This window comes from Cetorhinus maximus, chromosome 8 (assembly GCF_964194155.1).
Source record: "Cetorhinus maximus chromosome 8, sCetMax3.hap1.1, whole genome shotgun sequence".
Classification (NCBI taxonomy): Eukaryota; Metazoa; Chordata; class Chondrichthyes; order Lamniformes; family Cetorhinidae; genus Cetorhinus; species Cetorhinus maximus.
In genome coordinates this window covers 57,466,302-57,488,917 of record NC_135886.1, presented here as the reverse complement: position 1 = coordinate 57,488,917, position 22,616 = coordinate 57,466,302, and the positions used below count along the sequence as shown (strand labels likewise).

General features: G+C 42.0%; 1 protein-coding gene across 2 annotated transcripts in view; it reads left to right on the top strand.

Moving 5' to 3' along the window:
• Nucleotides 1–21,097, top strand: part of kdm5ba (lysine demethylase 5Ba) — a 254,050-nt gene extending 232,953 nt beyond the window's left edge. The window contains exons 25-27 of one of the 2 annotated variants that reach the window (XM_078546909.1): nt 4,539–4,759; nt 6,044–6,370; nt 20,306–21,097. In XM_078546909.1, coding sequence (XP_078403035.1) covers nt 4,539–4,759; nt 6,044–6,370; nt 20,306–20,458 — 701 coding nt within the window. In that variant the 3' untranslated portion in view covers nt 20,459–21,097. The remainder of the gene's footprint in view (nt 1–4,538; nt 4,760–6,043; nt 6,371–20,305) is intronic. The other variant, XM_078546911.1, reaches the window with a different exon arrangement.
• The last annotated feature ends 1,519 nt before the right edge of the window (nt 21,098–22,616 follow it).

The following is a 22,616-nucleotide window of genomic DNA, read 5'->3' as shown; positions in this document are numbered from 1 at the left end:
AATAATTATATGCCCCCTTTTTAAGTCCAGTGGTACCTCCACAAAAAGATACAATAGAGCAGGTTTGTTGGTTGCAATGGGATATCTGTAAGGGTCTTAACCTGAAGTCTCTCTGGCTGTTAGTAGATAGGATAGGGAATTTTCACTTGTCCCTCCTGTAGGCAGTTCCTGGTTAATAATTGGAGAACATACATATAGGGTGAGGAATAGGATGTTAAAGAACGTATGAATTACTTGTGTTTTTTTTTCCTCGTGTCAAAATACCAACCACCCACACCAACATTTCACATTTTATACTAGGTGTATAAGTCAACCTTTGAAGCCTCCAAGAATCCAAAACTATGGGTCAACTAATGCACCAGCACTTCTGCGGGGAACTTGATGTTCAGCATAGTTTTACGTTTGAAAATCACCATCATAAGTTTTAATTTTGTTCCGTCAGCCATGCAAGCTAGTACCACCATGAGTCTTGTCTTGTGTTCTGTCGTTTTCACCAGAACTGTTTTCAAACCTGTCCATTCCACAGATCGGCTGCTAGGAATATCAAAATTCATGGGCATTTCATCCATGTTGCTGATGTGATTTAATGGATACTCATGTTTTTGCCACTGTCGGATGATGAACCTCTGGAAACTGGTCATTTTGGCTTTGAGGTCTCTTGGTAGTTTCTGATCGATCTTGATCTTCTGTCGCAACATTAAAATGTTTTGTTCCATAAAGTGGCAACACCAACTAGCTGTTTGTCTAAAATCTTTGCTGGACTTGGCTTGATTTGGCCCATTGAAGTGCATATACTGCATTGCATTCTGATGACACTGTAACCATTCTGACAATTTTAGAGGACCCATTCCGACACGTTTCTCAAGATCAGACCAGTGGCTTGCCTCTGTTCTGACGGTACATCTGGTCTTGGACATCTTCTTCAGGGTGGATTCCTCCTCCTTTCATTCTCACACCAGTTTTTTAGTAACACTGATTCCCTCATTGCAGCACAGTTATTTGACAAGTTGGTACATTACGACTTTTGGCTTGACAACAGCTTCATACTTCATTCTTTTTGCTGGAGGACCCGTTTCTGTTTGTCACTCACCAAGCCATGTGCTGTCTGTGCTGTGTGGAGATCCCTTAAATTCCCACGCATCTTCTTTGCAACACAGCCCATATCGCCAATTTGTAAAGTAAGTAAAACATGCATGTAGATAAAACATGAATTTCTGGGGTGAAAAATTGAGGCCAACTACTGATGTGAGTATAACATTTCGTAGCTGAAAAGGTCGGGGGGAGGATCTTATATGCCAAGTTTATGCAAAAGCATGATTTTTGGCGCCAAGAAAATGGAGTGGTCTTAACCACCAGGTCTACTTATACACCAGGATCTACAATACGGATTGGTAAATGAGAAAAGATCAAGATCCATCTAATTTGTCTTTTACCACCCTGTTAATCATATTACACAATGATAATGGAACTTTTGACTAATGATTGGTTTCAATCTGTGAACTTGACCACAACAGACCCACACATGAGGTGAGAAAACCCCTGCAGTGGGGTGTTTGGGAACTGTAGGTCCAAAATCATCTGTTGTTCCCAGCGTGCAACACTTTCCATATCTCAAGTGAATCAGGTACTGTACCGCAAAAAGTGTTACAGTAAAATTTCTGTTATCTGCCACTCTACAACTGGAATGTTCTAGTAAACAGAATAATGGAGTTGAGTCTCTTGAGACGTTTTAGACTGGAGATGTCTCTCATCCCTCAGAAATCAGCCTAACATTTGTTTCCCATCAGTCCCACTCTCTGTCAACCCGTTAACAATTGTCAAACTCACCAGTAGTTGTTATGGGCAGCCTGCCCTCACTCCAGTCTCCGCCTCCTACTGTTCTGTAGCACCATGTTAGCTCTGCGCCACTTAGAAGATCTGCGTGCTCCTGCACCTCTCACGACACCGCAACACCCGCATCACTGTGAGGTCACCCAGAAGATTTTTGATTGGATGAAAACGCAGAACTCATACTGCTTCTTAGTTAACTGGCACCTCCCATTCCTGGAGCTTGCTGGATAACAGATTTTACTGTATTTTCTTAAAGAAATTTATCTGGTTTGAATTGAAATAAATCAATTCTAAATGCCTACTCTTTCCCCAGGATGCCAGCCCATAGAAATATTGTTTTGGACAAGGTGAAGTAGCTTGTCTTGATCTACATGACATTTGGATAAATTTTACAATTAGAATACCCAGGAGCCCAGGCAGGCCCACCTGAACTCCTGGGCATCAATTATTCTTTTCACGAGAACATGTACGGTTCCAAGAGTTACAATGGAGCAACATCAGAAGTTTTCAAGATCAGCAGCGGGGTAAAGCAGGATTGCATCCTGGAGCTACAAATATCCCCATCCTCAATGATGAGGGAGCCCAGCACATCAGTGCAAAAGCCAAGGCATTTGCAACAATCTTCAGCCACAAGTGCCTAGTGGATGATCCATCCCTGCCTCTTCCTGAGTTCCTCAGCATCACAGACCATTTTTCAGCCAATTTGATTCACTCCACGTGATATCAATAAACTGCTGAAGGCACTGGATTCTACAAAGGCTATGGGGCCTGACAGCATTCCAGTAATAGTACCGAAGACTTGTGCTCCAGAGCTAGCTGCGCCCTTAACCAAGCTGTCAGTACAGCTAAAACACTGGCATCCACTCGCCAATGTAGAAAATTACCGCCCCATCAGTCTATTCTCTATTATCAGCAAAGTGATGGAAGGGGTCATCGACAGTGCTATCAAATGACATTTATTCAGCAAAAACCTGCTCACTGATGCTTAGTTTGGGTTCCACCAGGGCCACTCAGCTCCTGACCATATTACAACTTTGGCCCAAACATGGCCAAAAGAGCTGAACTCTGAGGCGAGAGTGAGCATCCTTGATATCACCACAGCGTTTGACCGAGTGTGGCATCAAGGAGCCCGAGCAAGACTGGAGTCAGTGAGAATCAGGGAAAGTTGTCCACTGGTTGGATCCATACCTATCACAAAGCAAGTTGTTTATGGTTGTTGGAGGTCAATCATCTCAGTTCCAGGAGATCACTGCAAAAGTTCCTCAGGGTAGTGTCCTAGGCCCAATGACCTTCCTTCCGCCATAAGGTCAGAAGTGGGGATGCTCATTAATGATTTCACAATGTTCAGCACATTCTCGGCTCCTCAGATACTGAAGCAGTCCTTGCCCATGTGCCGCAAGACCTGGACAACACCCAAGCTTGGGCTGACAATTGGCAGGTAACATTCGTGCCCCACAAATGCCAGATAATGACCATCTCCAACAAGAGGGAACCCAATCATCTCCCCTTGACATTCAATGGCAATACCATCCCTGAATCTCTCAATATCAAAATCTGGGGGTTATGATTGACCAGAAGCTGAACAGGACCAGTCATAAATATTGTGGCCACAAGGGCAGGGCAGAGACTGCAAACTCTGCAGGGAGTAACTCACCGCCTGACTCCCCAAAGTCTGTCCGCCATCTACAAGGCACAAGTCAGGAGTGCGATGGAATACTCCCTGCCTGGATGAGTGCAGCTTCGACTACACTCAAGAAGCTTGGGACCATCCAGGACAAAGGGGCCCACTTGATTAGCACTCCCTCCACCATCTGCAAGATGCACTGCAGCAGCACACCAAGGCTCCTTCAACAGCATCTTTCAAACCTGTGACCTCTACCACCTAGAAGGACAAGGGCAACAGATGTATGGGAACATCACCATCTGCAAGTTCCCCTTCAAGCCATACACCATCCTGACTTGGAAATATATCACCGTTCCTTCACTGTCGCTGGATCAAAATCCTGGAACTCCCTCCCTAACTGCACTGTGGGTGTACCTACACCACACATGGACTACAGTGGTTCAAGAAGGTGGCTCGCCACCACCTTCTCGCATGTAATTGGGGATGGGCAGTAAAAATGCTGGGATATCCAGAGATGCCCATGTCCCGTGAAAGAATCAAAAAAAATTGGAGCTTGTTTTCATAAAGTTGAATAAATGGCTGCAGGGAAGTTACAGACTCATTCATCTATGTAATTCATTGCAGAATTAATTAGCAGAGCCAGACCTCCCATGTGGATTGCTCTGGATTGTGAATAGGCTGCATGATCACCCACTTCTCAAGGGCAATTAGGGGTGGGCAATAAATGCTGGCCGAGCCAGCAACACTCACATCCCATGAACAAACAAAAAAACTTACTTAACTTCTGTTCCACTCTTGCATATCTGTCACTTTTCATGAATAAAATCAACCCAAGAATCAATCTCTGAACTAATTCCTCACTGGAGACCAGAAATTCAGTGCGTGAGGTAGCTGACTTTATGCTAAACTCTAATATCAGCTGCAAATTACTGATGCTCATTTATTGTCCTTGAAAGTATTTTTTTAATACAAGAGTTTCTGCCTCTGGGAAATTTTAGTCAACAAATATTTTGGGAACTCTTGCAAGTTTGAACTTCCAAATACTGGCTAGGAAACTTACTCCTGTGAATGTCTACTCTTGCAGGGTTGTGCCTGTCTGATGATGTGAGGTCCCAACTTGATGAACTGATGATGGAGGCTCTTCTACTGCAGGTCTCACTGCCTGAGGTGCAGCACATTTATCAGATCTTGTGGGCAGCTCAGTACCCTGTAGTAGAAGGTCACCAGCAACGATCTGAACTGATGAACTGTGAACCATTGGAAGTCATGCAATGTCTCGCAGAGACCTGTTCTTCTACAGCTGAGGTATGGAACTGCAAAGACCCAATAGCAGAACAGCAATGTATTTAGGCAGTTAACCTGTAAATACTGTCAAAAATGTACCTCTACAACTGCACGCATGTTTTGAGTTGTCTTTGATAATTGTGTATGAGTATCAGATACCGTAGGTGCCATTTTTTCAGATAGAATAAGCTCAATGACAACTAATATTTCAAATGTTTCATCAAGCTTTGAGGAGACCAGCACGTGATGGAAGTACATAGAGCATCCTAGATCTCAACTGACCATGTTTTAGGTGTACTTTTTGCTTTTGCCTGTCTTTTTGGTCAGCTCTGCATTTGTCAACACCATACTTCAGTCTTCAAACCAAGGTACAGAAAGATAAACACAGGTAGAGTTCCTGTTTGCTCGATAGAGTGAATGCATTCTCCTCATTAGGGGAACCCCCTCTCCCACTTGAGACTGGATAGATTCCAAAGGGCTCCAAATTGAGAAGCCATTATATCCCACCGAACTTATGTCCTAGAAATAAATGCTGGAGACTACCCAGTCTGTTAAAAGGTTTGTTTGCAGGGTTCCCTTAAGCCAAGTAGGAGGAATTCCATCCCTGAGAGCCAGCTCTACCCCTCCAGGTCTCATTCATATTAGTTCCCTGGAGCAGTGTAGTTAGCTAGCTCAGATTCCAAATTATTTTGTGTGTTATCAGGAGGGGTGAGTTGATTCTGTTACAATATGCTGAGCACATAATTCAGTCTGATACATCAATACAGTTTTATGGGACTGCTACTTTACCAAGAGGGTGCTGCAGCTTCCTGTTGTGTTGGTATGTTACCATCACCCTTACATAACTGGCAGATGGACATATGACATAACCTATTTAATAGTGGCTCCAGTAGTTGGTGATGTAGAACATAAAGAACTCACAAACGCCATGAAAGTAGAAATTGACCTGTGACAAATGAATATTTTTTAACCTACCTAGCGAACAGAAGAATCTATGCTGGGAAGTTTGCAGTGTTTTGTTCCAGACATGTCAAATGACCTGAGAGCAATGTTGACTTCATTCCTGTAGGATGATGAATTAATTTCAGAAATCATAAATAGCTACACATGGAATCTTTGAAACCTAAATATTGCTCAGTGCACTCAATTAACATAAATAGCAGAGAGAATATTTACAGGAGATTGGTAATCACGAGAGCTCACCAGTAATCAGGTACGCATGCACAATAATACCACAAAGGATCTGAGAGGTTGGTAGCCCTTTTCTGCTTGATGGAGTTGATTGAGCTGTTTGTTATGTTTCAGGGTGAAGGTTGTTGTTTAAAGCCAATGAAAAGAGAAGGAAACTGTGAGAAAAAAAAGAGACGGCTTGAAAAAGATGGTTCAGTGGATGCAAAGAGAGAAAAATTGAAAAAACTAAACAATCCAAAAAAGAAAAATCTCAAATTAAACCAGGAAAAATCAAAAGATCTGAGCTTGGTGAGAATAGAAGCTGGGAAGTATTTTGAATTTCTGCAGCCTCATGAAGCATTGTCGGTGATAATGGAGCCTCCATATTCCGAGCCAGAGGACTCTGAAGATGAGGATGCAATCTGCCCTGCAGAAAGCTGTCAACAGCCAGAGGGGGATGAGGTCAGTATTCATACAGTTTTTGTTCACCAAATGGGAGCATAATAGATGAATATAAACTGTTGGATATTTTAATGGAAGAGGATTGTGTTTCGCAGAATAAGGAACAGAGAGTCAAGGATGGAATTTGTATTGTTTCCAGACTACACCTTCCAGAAGTCTGCAGTGCTATCCCATACAAATCCTAATTGTTGGACTTTCAGTTGCAAGCCATTTAACTTGGCTATCACTTTTCATCAAAAAACATAAACTTGTTTAAAAGTAGCAATCTTCAATGGAATCTCATTATTTTAATCAATTTTTTCAGTGTGATTAATTTGAATTAATTTCAACACATTCCTGGCCAGCCTCCCATTTTCTACCCTGCGTGAATTTGAGGTAATCTAAAATTCAGCTGCCTGTATCCGAATTCATTCCAAGTTCATTACCCTGTGCTCATTGACCTACATTGGTTCAAATTCCTCTATGGCCTCACCCCTCCCTATCTCTGTAATCCCCTCCAGTCCCATAACTCTCTAACAAGATATCTGCGCTCCTCCAATTCTGGCCCTTTGAACATCCCTGATTTTAATTGCTCTGCCATTGGTGGTCAACTGCCAAGGCCCTCAGCACTGAAATTCCCTCCCTAAACCTTTCTGCTCTCTATCTCTCTGTCCTTTTCTAATACGCTCCTTAAAACATACCTCTTTGACCAAAATTTCGATCATCTGCTCCAATAGCTCCTTATGTTGCTTTATGTCAACTTTTATTTGATAACGCTCATGAAAGTGCCTTGGGATGTTTTAATACAGTCCATGAATAGCTACTTTGCCTCACTTGCTCCTTCTCTCATTCACTTACTTGCTTTTTTTCTCTCACTTGGATTCCATTTGGAAATATGATTTGTAAATATTGGAAGTAAGAACTAGCATTTCCTGCAGTGGTAATGTGTCTCTGTTAAAAACACATCCTTTTATTAAATGACTTTCATTCCCACTAAGTGGTTTTCTTGTGTTATGACCACAGCCAATCTAATTGCTGCGCAAACCAAATCCCAGAGGGAAACTTGGCTTACAAGACATACCCTTTTTATTTGTATTCTGAAAATGAGAAGATGATGTACCGATCTCAGCAGTATGAGGTCCAGTAACACCTTTGGGGTTTTAAAAATTAAAAGTAAATGTTTTATTAACAAGAATAAAAAGAAAACTTAAATACACAACATTACAGTTACACAATTAAGGTAGTCTTGCAAAACATTCCCCAAAAAAAAGACACTCCATTTGGTCAGACCCACAATTTTCAAAGTGTTTCTCTGTCTATCACATCAAACTGACAACAAGAAAAGGCTCAGTCTAGACACAGCACAAGAGTTCTATTTTTAACAGATTGCATAAGCAGGTTAATTCTGTTTACGTTAACTGTTCAACACATTACGCAGAAGAAATGTGATCAAAGTTTATTTAGAGATTTTTTGTAAATCAAATTCAAAATGAACCTCCAAATGAAATCATAACTTTAGATCAATTTCTACAATCAAGTAGTTATTATCTGACCCTTTCATTGTGATGAATCATGGATGAACATGTCCAGGAATTCCACTGGATATTCTTAATCTGCTCTGCAAGTGACCATTCAAATGAACAAGGCTCAACTATCAATACTGCTCAGGGAAGCCAGCTGGAGAACTCTGTAACATTGTCACCCACTTTCAGACCCCTTTCAGGCAACTCTCCCTTATAGATATTTAACTATACAAAATCCAGTAATATTACCCAGGCAAGCTGCTGTAGCTTCAATAAAGGCATACCTCATGACCTGTAATTCGCTTCCACTCTGCTGTGGAAAATCAAGCTTCAGAATAAAACTGCTTTTTGAAGCCCAAGATTTTTCTGGCTTGACTGGATGGTTGATTCAAACTGGATCTCCCCCCCCCCCCAGCCCAGAGCTAACAGCTCCCATCTCAACAGCTCCAACTGCTGCCTCAACATCTCAAACAGCAGCTCCAGCTATAATTATCCTAAGCCCTCCACAGTAACTCTGAAATACCTTTTTTCCCCTTTCATCTCAGGTTCCATTGTTCTCACACCTCTTGAACTCCAATCCTTCCAAACATAAAAAAAGTAGGAAGAAACTTAAGCAAGGAGTCAGGAGGGCTAAAAGGGGTCATGAAAAGTCACTGGCGACCAGGATTAAGGAAAATCCCAAGGCCTTTTATACATATGTAAAAAGCAAGAGGGTAGCCAGGGAAAGGGTAGGCCCACTCAGGGACAGAGGTGGGAGGTGTTAGGCATCTTGAAGAATATTAAGGTGGATAAGTCCCCAGGGCCAGATGGGATCTACCCCAGAGTACTGAGGGAGGCAAGGGAGGAGATTGCTGGGGCCTTGACAGAAATCTTTGTATCCTCACTGGCTACAGCTGAGGTCCCAGAGGACTGGAGAATGGCCAATGTTGTTCCATTGTTTAAGAAGGGTAGCAGCGATAATCCAGGAAATTACAGGCCTGTGAGCATTACGTCAGTGGTAGGGGAATTATTGGAGAAGATTATACATGACAGGATTTACTACCATTTGGAAGCAAATGGGCGTATTAGTGAGAGGCAGCATGGTTTTGTGAAGGGGAGGTCGTGTCTCACTAACTTGATCGAATTTTTCAAGGAAGTGACAAAGATGATCGACGATGGAAGGGCAGTGGATGTTATATATATATGGGTTTCAGTAAGGTTTTTGACAAGGTCCCTCATGGCAGACTGGTACTGAAGGTAAAGTCGCACGGGATCAGAGGTGAGCTGGCAAGATGGATACAGAATTGGCTTGGTCATAGAAGACAGAGGGTAGCAGTGGAAGGGTGCTTTTCTGAATGGAGAGCTGTGACTAGTGGAGTTCCACAGGGATCAGTGCTGGGACATTTGCTGTTTGTAGTATACATAAATGATTTGGAGGAAAATGTAACTGGTCTAATTAGTAAGTTTGCATACGACACTAAGGTTGGAGGAGTTGCAGATAGTGAAGAGGATTATCAAAGATACAACGGGATATAGATCGGTTGGAGACTTGGGCGGAGAAATGGCAGATGGAGTTTAATCCGGACAAATGCGATGTAATGCATTTTGGAAGGTCTAATACAGGTAGGAATTATACAGTAAATGGCAGAACCCTTAAGTGCATCGACGGGCAGAGGGATCTGGGTGTACAGGTCCACAGGTCACAAAGTGGCAACGCAGATGGATAAGGTAGTCAGGAAGGCATATGGCATGCTTGCCTTCATTGGCAGGGGTATTGAGTATAAAAGCTGGGAAGACATGCTGTAGCTGTATAGAACCTCGGTTAGGCCACACTTGGAATATTGTGTGCAATTCTGGTCACCACATTACTAGAAGGATATGGAGGCGTTGGAGAGGGTGCAGAGGAGGTTTACCAGGATGCTGCCTGGTCTGGAGGTTATTAGCTATGAGGAGAGGTTGGAGAAACTTGGATTGTTCTCACTAGAGCGACGGAGATTGAGGGGCGACTTGATAGATGTTTACAAAATTATGAGTGACATGGACAGAGTAGATAGTCAGAAGCTTTTTCCCAGGGTGGAAGAGTCAATTACTAGGGGACATAGATTTAAGGTGAGAGGAGAAAACTATAGAGGAGATGTGCAGGGCAAGTTTTTTACACAGAGGGTAGTGAGTGTCTGGAATTCGCTGCCAGAGGAGGTGGTGGAAGCAGGTACGATAGTGGTATTTAAGAGGCAGCTTGACAAATATATGAATAGGATGGGAATAGAGGGATACGGACCCCAGGAGTGCAAAATGTTTTAGTTGACAGGCAATATGATCGGCGCAGGCTTGGAGGGCCGAAGGGCCTGTTCCTGTGCTGTACTTTTCTTTGTTCTTTGTTCTTTCATGTCTCTATCTTGTCTTTGCTTTCGGGTCAATAAAATATATCCCCACTTCTTGTTTGCCTATAGAACTCCTGCAAAATGCAAACATGTTCATTCTCCAGCCCTACCAGCAATGTGGAGATGTAAGATTGTGACTGGGGCAAGTGACAACTACTTCATCCTTTGGATTAGTGCAGGAGAGCTGCTATGTTTGGGATCAATAACTAATGACAGAGCAGGAGCATAGGAGGGAAATAGCTATTACACAATTGAATTCAGTGTAAACATTGAAAAAAAAATTAAGTGATCATAATAAATCAGAGTAAGAGTAGGCCATTTGGCCCATTGAGCTTGCTCTGCCATTTAATAAGATCATGGCTGATCTGATTGGAGCCAGCTACCCCATAACCCTTGATCTCTTGTATATCAAAAATCTGTCTAACTCAGCCTTGAATATATTCAGTGACCCAGCCTCCACTGCTTTCTGGGGTAGAGAATTCTAAAGACTAACAGCTCTCTGAGAGAATAAATTCCTCCTCATCTCAGTCTTCAGTAGGAGACCCCTTAGTTTGAAACTCTGTTCCCTCGTTCTAGATTCCCCATGAGGGCAAATATCCTCCCAGCATCTACCCAGTCAAGTCCCCTCAGAATCTTATATGTTTCATTAAAATCAGCTTTCGATCTTCTAAACTCCATTGAGTATAGGCCAACATTGCTCGATCTTTCCTCATAACACAACCCCTTAATTCCAGTGATCAGCTTTGTGAACCTTCTTTGAAATGCTTCCGATGTAAGTATATCCTTAGATGCGGAGATCAAAAATGCACAAAATGCACACAGTACTCCAGGTACAGCCAAGCCCTACAAAATTGTAACAAGACTGCCTTATTTTTGTGCTCCAATCCCCTTGCAGTAAAGGAAAGCATGTCATTTGCCCTCCTAATTGTTTTCTGTACTGCATGCCAACTTTGTGTTCCTTGTACAAGTACACCCAAGTACCTCAGAACTGCAACAGTTACAAATTTCACAACTTTTAAAAGATATTTTGCTTTTCTGTTCTTATGACTAAAGTGAATAACCTTACGCTTCTCACATCATATTCTTATCACTCTGTTTCCCACTCATCTTAACCTGTCTATATCTTTTTCTAACATTTTTGCATACATTCCAATTTAGCTTTGTATCATCCGAAAACTTGGATACAATGCTCTTGGTCTTTCCGTCTAAGTCATTAATATAGATTGTTCATAGTTGAGGCTGTAGCATTGAGCCTTGCGGCACTCCATTAGTTATAGTTTGCCAACTTGAAAATGCCCCATTTATCCCTACTTTCTTCTTCATGTCCAATAACCAATCCTCCATCCATGCTAATATATTACCACCAACTCCATGAGTTCTTATCTTGCATATTAACCTCTTGTGTTGGATCTTTTAATATTTTTTATGTGATGTGAGCATCGCTGACAAGGTCAGTATTTGTTGGCCATCCCTAATTGCCCTCGAGAAGATTGTGGTGAACTGCCATTTTGAACTGCTGCAGTCCATGTAATGTAGGTACATCCATAGAGCTGTTTGAGTGGCAGTCCCAGGAGTGAAGAAATAGTGAAATACTTCCAAGCCAGGATGGTATGTGCCTTGGAGGAGAACTCCAGGCATACTACATCTGCTCCCCTTTATCTAACCTTCTAGTTTCATCCTCAAAAAATTCAAATAAATTTGGAAAGTACAATTTCCATTTTGTAAAGCCATGTTGCCTCTGCCTATTATACAATGATTTTAAGACTTCCTTAATTTCACTTTGTCCCCACATCTGCATTATTGGTATCAATTTTAAATAGCTGAGATCCAAGTATTGATCCTTGCGATACCCCACAAGTTAGAGCTTGTCAATCCATACTAATATGTTACCCCAAATCCCATGAGCCCTAATTTTGTGTAATAACCTCTTCAAATGCTTTTTGAAAATCTAAATATAGTACATCTACTGGTTACTGCCTATCCATGTTCACAGTTACATCCTCAAAAACACTTTTAGCAAATTCATTAAACACTATTTCTTTCATAAATCTATGTTAACTCTGTCCATTCCTATTATGATTTTTGAAGTTTTCGGTGTCACATCCCTAATAAGAGATTCTAGCATTTTCCCTGCTACTGACTTTAAACTACCTAGCCTATTGATTTCTTGTACTCTCTTCCACCTTTTCTTAAATAGCCAAATTGCATTTGCTGCCTTCCAATTCACAGAGGCTGTTCTAGAATTTGGGGATCTACATCCAATATCTCTGTCACCACCAGTTTTAAAACCAAGGGGTCTGTGTCTTCAGGTCCAGGGAATTAGTTGGTTTTTAGTCCCATTAATTTCTCCAGTATGTTTTCAATATTCTTCTCCTTACGCCTTCTTTTTCACTGGACTCTTAGTCCCCTGTTATGGAGAGCTGGTGCAGACACGATGGGCTGAATGACTCCCTTCTGCGCATTAACAATTCTGTGATTCTGAGATTCCCGGAATGTTTGTTCTGTCTTCTATCATGAAGACAGATACAGAATGATTGTTTAATGTCTCTGCCATTTCCTTATTCCCACTATAATTTCATCCGTCTCTGCCCACATTTATTCCTGTTAACCTCTTCATTTTTACATACTTCAAAGGCTTTTACAACCTGTTTTTCTGTTTCTAGTTTCCTCGCATTATCCTATTTTCTCTTTCTTTAACAATCTCTTTGTCATTCTTTGTTCAATTTTGAAATCCCCCAACTCTCAGGCTTGTTACTCTTTTTGACAACATTATAAGCCTCTTTGTTTAATACTATCTTTGACACATTGAATTATTTCTTAAAATGTTTGCTGTTATCTATCTACCATGATATCTTTCAATCAAGTTTGCCCTTTATACCTACATTTGCTTTGTTCAGATTTAAGACCAGGGCTTGGATTTTTGGAAATTAACCTTTGGCTGGTCCATCAATCCCGGTCCTAGTTTTGAACTTAACTATAGTTATCACTCTCAAACTTAGCATAAAATTCTACCATATTATGATCAAACTTCCCCAGAGACTCCTTTACTTCAAAGTTGTTAATTAACCCTGTATCATCATATTTTTCCTGCCAAAATGAATCACCTCACACTTCTCTGCATTAAACTTCATCTGCCACTTGTCTGCCCAATCCATCAATACGTCTATGTCCTTTTGAAGTTCAAGACGATCCCCATCACAGTTGACAACATTTCCAATCTTCATTTCATGTCTGCAAATTTTGAAATCATGCCCTGCACACCACAGTCTAGGTTAATGTATATCAGGAAGAGCAAGGATCCCAACACTGAACTCTGGGGAACTCCACTACAAACCCTCCAATCTGAAAAGCAACTATTTATGACTACTCTCTGTTTCCTGTCCTCAGCCAATTTCTTATCCAAGTGTCTATTTTCCCTTCTATTCCATGACCTAGAATTTTGCTAGCAAGTCTATTGTGTGGCACTATATCAAATGCCTTTTGAAAATCTATATACACCACATCAACAATGTTTCACTTATCAACCTTCTCTCTTACCATCTCAAAAAATTCCAGCAAGTTATTTAAACGTAATTTTCCTTTATTGAATCCATGCTGGCTTTCCTTAATTATCCTGCACTTGTCGAAGTGATTTTATCCTGTACTATAGTTTCCAGAAGTTTCCCTACCACTGGGGTCAAATTGACTGGTCTGTGGTTGCCAGCTTTATCCTTGCACCCCTTTTTGAACAAGGGTCTAACATTCGCAATTCTCCAGTCCTCCGGCTCTTCCCCTGTGTCTAAAGAAGACTGAAAGATTATCACTAGTGCCTCTGCACTTTCCACTCTCACTTTCCTCAGCACCCTTGGACGCATCTCATCCGGTCCTGGTACCTTATCTATTTTAAGTAAAACTAGCCTTTCCAACACCACCATCCTCTCAATTGCAAGTTCTTCTACTGTACCTGTTACCTCCTCTCTCACCTCGGCCTGAGTAGGATCCTCTTCCTTTGTAAAGACAGATGCAAAGTATTCGTTCAACATCTGCGCTATTTCTCCAGCCTCCACATGCAAGACCCCTTTTTTTGCCCCTAATCGGCCCTACTCTTACTTTACCACCCTTTTATTATTTACATGCTTATAGAAGACCTTGGAAATCCCTTTTATGTTCGCTGCCAGCCTCATTTCATATTCCTTTGCTTTTCTTATCAGTTTCTTCACTTCCCCTCTGGTCCTTCTATATACAGCCTGATTCTCCATTGTATTTTCTACCCGACATCTGTTATACGTGCACTTCTTACTTTTCACCTTTACTTCTATTTCTCTCGTCATCCAGGCTCTGGAATTATTTGTCCTACCTTTCCCTTTCAAGGGAATATATCTTGACATTGCTTGCAATACTTTTTCATTGAAGGTGGCCCATTGATCAGCCACCGTCTTTTCTGCCAACATTTGATTCCAACTCACTCGACTCAGATGCATTCTCATCCCATCGAAGTTGGCTTTCTCCCAATTAGTTATCCCTGCTCTGGATTGATCCCTGTTGTTTTCAGTTATTAATCTAAACCTTATGATACAATGGTCACTGTCCCTAAATGCTCTCCCACTGCTATTTGATCCATTTGAGCCAACTCATTCCCCAGAACCAGGTCCAAAAGTGTTTGTCCTCTCATTGGATTGGAAACATACTGGTGCGGAAAATTATCTTGAACACATTCCAGGAACCCTCGCTCCTCTCATCCCTCTCACCCCTCTCGGCCCCCTTGTCCCTTTGTACTATTCCTATCCCAGTCTATATTTGGATAATTGAAGTCCCCTATTATGATTACTCTATAATTCTTGCACCTCTCCGTAATTTCTTTGCAAATTTGTTTCTCCACATCCCTTCCAATAGTTGGTGGTCTATGTACATCACTTTTTTCATTCCTTAGCTCTAGCCAGAGAGATTCCATCCTTGACTCCACTGGAATATCCTCTCTCTGCAGTACTGTAATGCCATCTTTAATCAATATCGCCACTCCCATCGCCTCTTTCCTTCCATTCCCATCTCTCCTAAACACCTTGTACTCAGGAATATTTAATGCCCAGTCCTGCCCTTCCATGAGCCAGGTCTCTGTTATAGCAAAAATATCATAATTCATTTTGTCAACTTGTGCCTGCAGTTCACCAACCTTATTAACCACACTCCGTGCATTCATATACATGCACATTAGCCCTGATTTAGGTTTTTTTATTTCCATCCCCCCCCCCCACCCCACCTTATTCTATGCCCAAATTAATAAAACCTAGGATACTGTTTGTTTTAATAACTGTTCTCCCAACCTGTAACGCCACCTTGAATGACTGCACTCAGGTCCCTCTGCTCTTACACACCATTTAGAATTGTACCCTTTCTTTTATATTGTCTTTCCATGTTCTTCCTACCAAAATGAATCGCTTCGCACTTCTGCATTAATTTTGTCTGCCCATTCCACCAACTTGTCTGTGTCTTTTTGAAGTTCTGCACTATTCTTCTCACAGTTCATAATGCTTCCAAGTTTTGTATCATCCACAAATTTTGAAATGTGCCCTGCACACCAAGGTCTAGGTCATTAATATATATCAGGAAAAGTGAGAGTCCATTAAACACTACCCTCCGTTTCCTGTCACTCAGCCACTTTCATATCCATGTTGCTACTGTCTCTCTTATTTCGTGAGTTCTAACTTTGCTCATAAATCTGTTGTGCAGCACTGTATCGAATGCCTTTTTGAGGCCTGTGTATACCCAATCAACAACAATTACCCTCATTAACTTCTTGAATCTGTTACCTCTTCAAAAAATTCCAATTTAGTTAAACATAATTTGCGCTTAAGAATCCACGCTGGCTTTCCTTAATTAACCGCATTTGCCCATGTGACTACTAATTTTGTCCCAAATTATCACTTCAAGAAGCTTCCCTCAACTGAGGTTAAACTGACTAGCTTGTCATTTCTGGGTTTATCTTTACACCCTATTTGAACAAGGGTGTAACATTTGCAATTCTCCAGCGCTCTGACACCACCCCTGATTCTAAGGAAGATTGGAAAATTATGGCCAGTGCCTCCGCAGTTTCCACTCTCACTTCCCTCAATATCCTTGGATAGATCTCATATATGTTCCTGGTGCCTCATCAACTTTAAGTTCAGACAGCCTATCCAATACCATCTCCTTGTCAATTCTGGCCACTGTGTGCAAGTAGTGGAGGGAGCGAATGAGGTGGTGGATGGGGTGCCAATCAAGTGGGTTGCTTGGTCCTAGATTGTTCCCAGCTTCTTCAGCGTTGTTGAAGCTGCACTCATCCAGGCAAGTGGAGAGTATTTCATCACACTCCTGACTTTCTCCTTGTAGATGGTGGACAGGCTTTGAGGATTCATAAGATGAGTTACTTACCGCAGAATTCCCAGCCTCAGACCTACTCTTATAGCCTCTGTATTTATATGGCTGAATCAGTTAAGTTTCTGGTTAGTGGTAATCTCCAGGAAGTTGATAGTGGGAAACTCCGATGGTAATGCTGTTGAATATCAAGAGGAGATAGTTAGTCATAGTCATACAGCACAGAAACAGGCCCTTCGGCCCATCGTGTCTGTGCCGGCCATCAAGCACCTATCTATTCTAATTCCATTTCCCAGCACTTGGCCCATATCCCTGTATGCTATGGCATTTCAAGTGCTCATCTAAATACTTCTTAAATGTTGAGGGTTCCTGCCTCTACTGCCCCCTCAGGCAGTGTGTTCCAGATTCCAACCACCCTCTGGGTGAAAAACCTTTTCCTCAAATCCCCTCTAAACCCCTTACCTTAAATCTATGCCCCCTGGTTATTGACACCTCCACTAAGGGGAAAAGTTTCTTCCTATCAACCCTACCTATGCCCCTCATAATTTTGTATACCTCTATCAGGTCCCCCCTCAGCCTTCTCTGCACTAAGGAAAACAACCGTAGCCTATCCAGTCTCTCTCCATTGTTGAAATGCTCCAGCCTAGGCAACATCCTGGTGAATCCCCTCTGCACCCTCTCCAGTGCAATCACATCCTTAGATTCTCTCCTGTTGGAGATGCTCATTGCCTAGCAGTTGCGTGGCATGAATGTTACTTATCACAGCCCAAGTCTGAATGTTGTCCAGGTCTTGCATGTGGGCATAGACTGCTTCAGTATCTGGGGAGTTGCGAACGTTACTGAAAACTGCAATCATCAGCGAATATCTGCACCTTATGATGGAGGGAAGGTCATTGATGAAGCAATTGAAGATGATTGGGCCTAGGACATTACTCTGAGGAACGCTGCAGCAATGTCCTGGGGCTGAGATTTTTGCCTTTATTCTTTCATGGGATGTGGGTGTCACTGGCAATACCAGCATTTGTTGCCCATCCCTAATTACCCTTGAACTGAGTAGTTTGCTAGGCCATTTCAGAGGGCAAGTTAAGAGTCAACCACATTGTGTAGGCCAGACCAGGTAAGGAGACCGATTTCCTTCCCTAAAGGGCATGAGTGAATTAGATGGGTTTTTACAACAATCGGTGATAGTTTGGCAGCACCTCGAGCAGAGTGCGAAAGGAGGAGCCTGGGACAGGCAGTCAGCAGCACCTAGAGGAGAGTGAGAGACGAGGACCCCGAGCCAGGCAGTCAGCAGCACCTAGCACCGAACATCAAAGGAGAAACATAAGTTCAATGTTTGGTGAGAAATTGCTGTTAGGGAGTGTCATCAAATAGCTGAGAATTAGAAAAACACATTCTCTTTAAAAGAAAGGGCTACTTACATTTAAGTAAGAAACACAAGCAGTAGGGAAATAAAGTTAAGTCGAGGCCAGGTAAAATAAAGTTGCATAAGTAAACCAAGTAAAATAAAATTAACGCAAGGGAAGTAAATTGAAGGCAAGGCAGGATAGCTCAGTCGTGTGGAATGCACATCCTGCAATATGTGGGAGGTTGTGGATGCTACCAATGCTCTAGATGGCCACGTGTGCAGGAAGTGCCAGCAGCTGCAGAGCCTAGAGCTCTGGATTTCGGAGCTCGAGTGGCAGCTGGAGTCACTGTGGCGCATTTGCAAGGCTGAGATCTACATGGATAGCATATTCAGAGAGGTGGTCACACTGCAACTTAGGAGCCTGGAGGCAAAAAGGGAACGTGTGACCACCAGGCAGTCCAAGAAAATTAGGCAGGTAGTGCAGAAGTCCCCTGGGGTCCTGCTCACAAGTTGGTTTTCCATTTTGGATACCAGTGACGGCATTGGTTCCTCAGAGGAATGCTGTTGGACCCAAGTTTGTGGCACCACACGCAGCTCTGCTGTACAGGAGGGGAGAAAGAAGTATTGATATATGTAGCTTCCAGTACATGTAAATGCGGCACTCTGCAAGCCCAACTGACCAGCTTAAATTGGTTGCCAGCGTAATTCTTAGCACACTATTTAGCAAATGTTGTGCAATCTCAGATTTAATGTTGGACACAGTTTTGAGTTTTGCAAGTAAACAAAAGAAGTCTCTCTCTTTCACCACACTCAAGTTTACAGAAGAATAGGACAAGCTTTTATTTAGCCCACAGTGGGACCTGCAGCCACTGTGTATTTGCAAGCTCTTCACTTACACTTTGATCACAGGCTTCTGATTTATGATCAATGATTTATAGTTAAATGGGAGTTGAAAAATGGCACGGTGGGGATGGGGAGGACAAAAATTCAATAATTATTTAATGTCTCTAAAGGCATCTCACCCATTAGCAGCCTTTGGTAAGACTGAAATTGCAGGACATTAAGCGGCGGGCAAAAATGAAGGGAAGCTAAAGGAGTGTGCAGACAAATGACAGTAGTTCAGCATGTGGCTTGATATCTGGCTTCTGAATTCAAGGAAGTGATGCATTAGATGCTTATAGTTATTGCTGTTTTATAGATCAGCATTGCAACATGTTACCAAGAAGGTGCAACGATGTTACAGCCGCAGCTAACTATTTCTATTCTCACCTGTACCAGCCAAAGGATCCTCATATCTCATGGACACAAAAGCAAAATGCTGTAGATGCTGAATATCTGAAATAAAAACACAAAACGCTGGAAATACTTAGGTCAGGCAGCATCTGTGGAGAGTTATCTGAAAATGTTAACTCTGTTTCTCCCCCCAGATGCTGCCTGACCTGAATATGTCCAGAATTTTCCATTTTTATTTTGTATCTCATGGTACAGTTTTGTATCTACCTCACTGCTGATCAGACCCTGAGAAGACGGTCATTGCCATGCAAGTGAACCAGGGCCTGGGAAGGGGTTGGTGGGATCTTGGCAGGTGCAACCATCAGACAATTTTGGGTTTAACTCTGGAATTCTTTCTTTCATACAACCAAAAGTGAGGTGTGCTATAATTGGGGTGCTTCTCGTGAACCAGTTAATAAAAAATCAGGCATTTGTGAAACATAGCAACACTATTTGGGTTCTGCTGGCACAGGTTCCTATAGGCAGAGGCACCTTCGTCAGTACAATGTAATAGAATGTTAAGAGCCAGCTGGAGAAAAACATCAATGACTCAAAATTGGCCATGAAACATATGCCTGTTAAATTCAGTGCCCTTTCAATAATTTTCTGTCTAAAGGTCTGTGCCCAGCAACTCTTTTGCAGTTTTCCATGCAATCTTTGGATTTGGGCTCCAGCTTGCTCACAGGCTAGTAAATGGTGTAGGGGAATTTCCATGCCCTACTTTTAAACCTTGAAACAAAGTTCTTGCTCAGTTTAGATGTAAATTTGAAACACTTGTCCTGGACCTGATCTATTGGGGCACAAAATGGAGAGGTGAGGCAGCTGATTTCAGCCCGTCTCATGGTTCCTTACTCCTTATTTCTGTCCATATCTAGACACAAGCTGGGTGTATCAGACCCAAACATTGACCCCTTGGAGTATGAATTACAAGCGTGCCTGAATCAGTAAATTGACATGGAAATCCTAAAAAGTAATTAGAGAAAATAAGCAACAATTCATTTACTGGTGAAAACATGACCCTTCACTAAATTCAGCTTTTTCCCCATAAAACACAGATGTTAATGGAATGAAGAAGAGGAGTTAAGGTGATATTGCGAGTAAACAATTTCTCCTTTTTGTATAGGTTGACTGGGTCCAGTGTGATGGCAGCTGCAACCAGTGGTTCCACCAGATCTGTGTGGGTGTTTCCTCAGAAACAGCAGAAAAGGAGGACTATATCTGTGTCAACTGTACTGTAAAAGACCAGAATAACAGGAAGCAGAATGGACAGGGCTAGCCTTTGGTAGTTGCTAACAAATCTCAGATTCCACTAGAAGCAGTGGATTTGGTATCTCTACAACCCACAATTGGTGCTACATCTCTACTCATGGGATCATCTACAAGGACACTCAAACTTTTCCACCTTTGTATTTTCTCATTCTTGTATGAACTTTTTGTCTGTGGTTGTGAAAGTGTATGATGCTGGCTACACCCAGGGTTTTCTACCCATTATGGAGACAATTGGCTCTTTGAACAATGCCTATTTCCCATACCTCAGTTTGAGACTTGCCTGCACAGATACCCAATCCCATTGGGTTTTAACACCTGCATACACCAAAAAATAGACTTTTTTATGGGGCCCTCTGTTCAGTACAAGCATCTTAATCTTAGAGAGATTCTGACTTGTGTTTTGTAGGTTAGTTTTATTTATCTCAGCAATAACAGGTTTGTGAGTTAAAGGGCGAGATACAATTTCTCAAATGTTTTGGCTGTTGTACAGAATGCAGGTGTTTAGGCTCCTTGTGGCACAGGAAAATTAGAGATAGATAATGAACCGAGTTCTGTAATCTTACTGCCTACGCTGTACTTTGGCTTTTTTTGGTAGCTTGTATCTAATGTTGCAGTCTCCTTTGTGAAATAAACCTTTGTTTATGAATGAGTGTTCCAGGCTGCAATTTGTAATGCACCATTTAAAAATTTCCATTGTGTCCAGTGGACTGATGACTGTGGCAGTGACAGTGGCTAAGTGACTGAGAGGAAAAGTAGAGGCCTCATTTCTTTACTTTACTCAGATCCTGATAAAACCTTTAGCAAATAGTGCAAAAGGAACACTACTACTCTGCAGCAACTCCTGCTCTTGGACAATGACTATTGGGCTTGGCAGTGATGGCCTTCTAGTCCAATTGCCTGCCAGCACTGATTGTTAACGCTCACATGGCTGGGTAATTGGATGAGAGCACCAGTGAAACCATCCTTCAGTCTTCAAGAGATCAACAATAAATGGACAAGGGAGAAGAAATTAAAACTGAAGTATTTGGGAATAATGTTTTAAAAAACTGTGATGTGAATCTATGGTTCAAAAATCTCCTTCAGTTTGGCAGTTTCAATGAAGTTGTAATGATGATTTGTGAGAGAAATGGACAGTTCTAAATTTTGGATCGTGAAGTCGTTTCGGGTGGGCAAGATTTACTTTGCAACCGGCCTATGCTGTATGCAACCTGGGAATATGACCTTGGTATATAAAAAGTGGAAATAGTACCAAACACAAAAATCCTCCCCTCCCCATAACACCTTTAATGAAGTCCTTTGGTTAGTCATTGTCCAATTCCCATCAAAAGCCTATCCTCAGTAACTTGTAAACTTTGTTAAACAAGCCTTGCAGCTAAAACTCTCAACCATGAACATTTGGATTTTTAAAAAGGTTTCTTGACAAAGTTCTGCAGGAAAATCTTATAGTTGGGAGGTGCTGCCAAAGAAGCCTTAGAGAGTTGCTGCAGTGCATCTTACAGATGGTACACACAGCAGTCATAATGTACCGGTGGTGGAGGGAGTGGATATTTAAGCTAATAGATGGATCTTTGTCCCGGAAGGTGGGGGGAGGTTTTGCAGCTGTTGTAGGGCTTTGAGAGAGATAAGGTAATGGAAGATTGTCCTTTCTGGAAAAGAACTCGAGGAATAAGCTTTTGAGAGGCATTGAAGGAGGGAACTGGAGGAGTGGGCTGTGGGAGAGATAGGGTACGAAGGGGAGGAACTGCAATATATAGCTGTTACAAAATGTGATGCCAACTGCCTACATGTTGGTTTAGTGCATTGACCAGCATCCATTTGGGGAAAAATCACAGTTGTAGTCCTTAAGTTTTTCCACAATATTTGTATTGTTTAACGAATGATCACCTCCATTTGAAGTCAGTAAATAGTACACATACTACTTATGTTGCTTGCCCTCTTTGGCCTCACCTCAAATGTAGATGGAATTTGTCACCCCTGTTCTTGGCCTCTTTCCAGCAACTGATTAAGATCTGTGCATTTTTTTTCTTTCTAGTAGAGTATCTCAACCTTCACCAAAGGGAATGGTGCAAATGACTAATTCATGCTTGAGGACACTGTGGTTTGTCTACACCCTCTAGAAATCAAGAGGTCAGCCTCCAAACAGTCAAATGTGCTGGCTGAAAGTT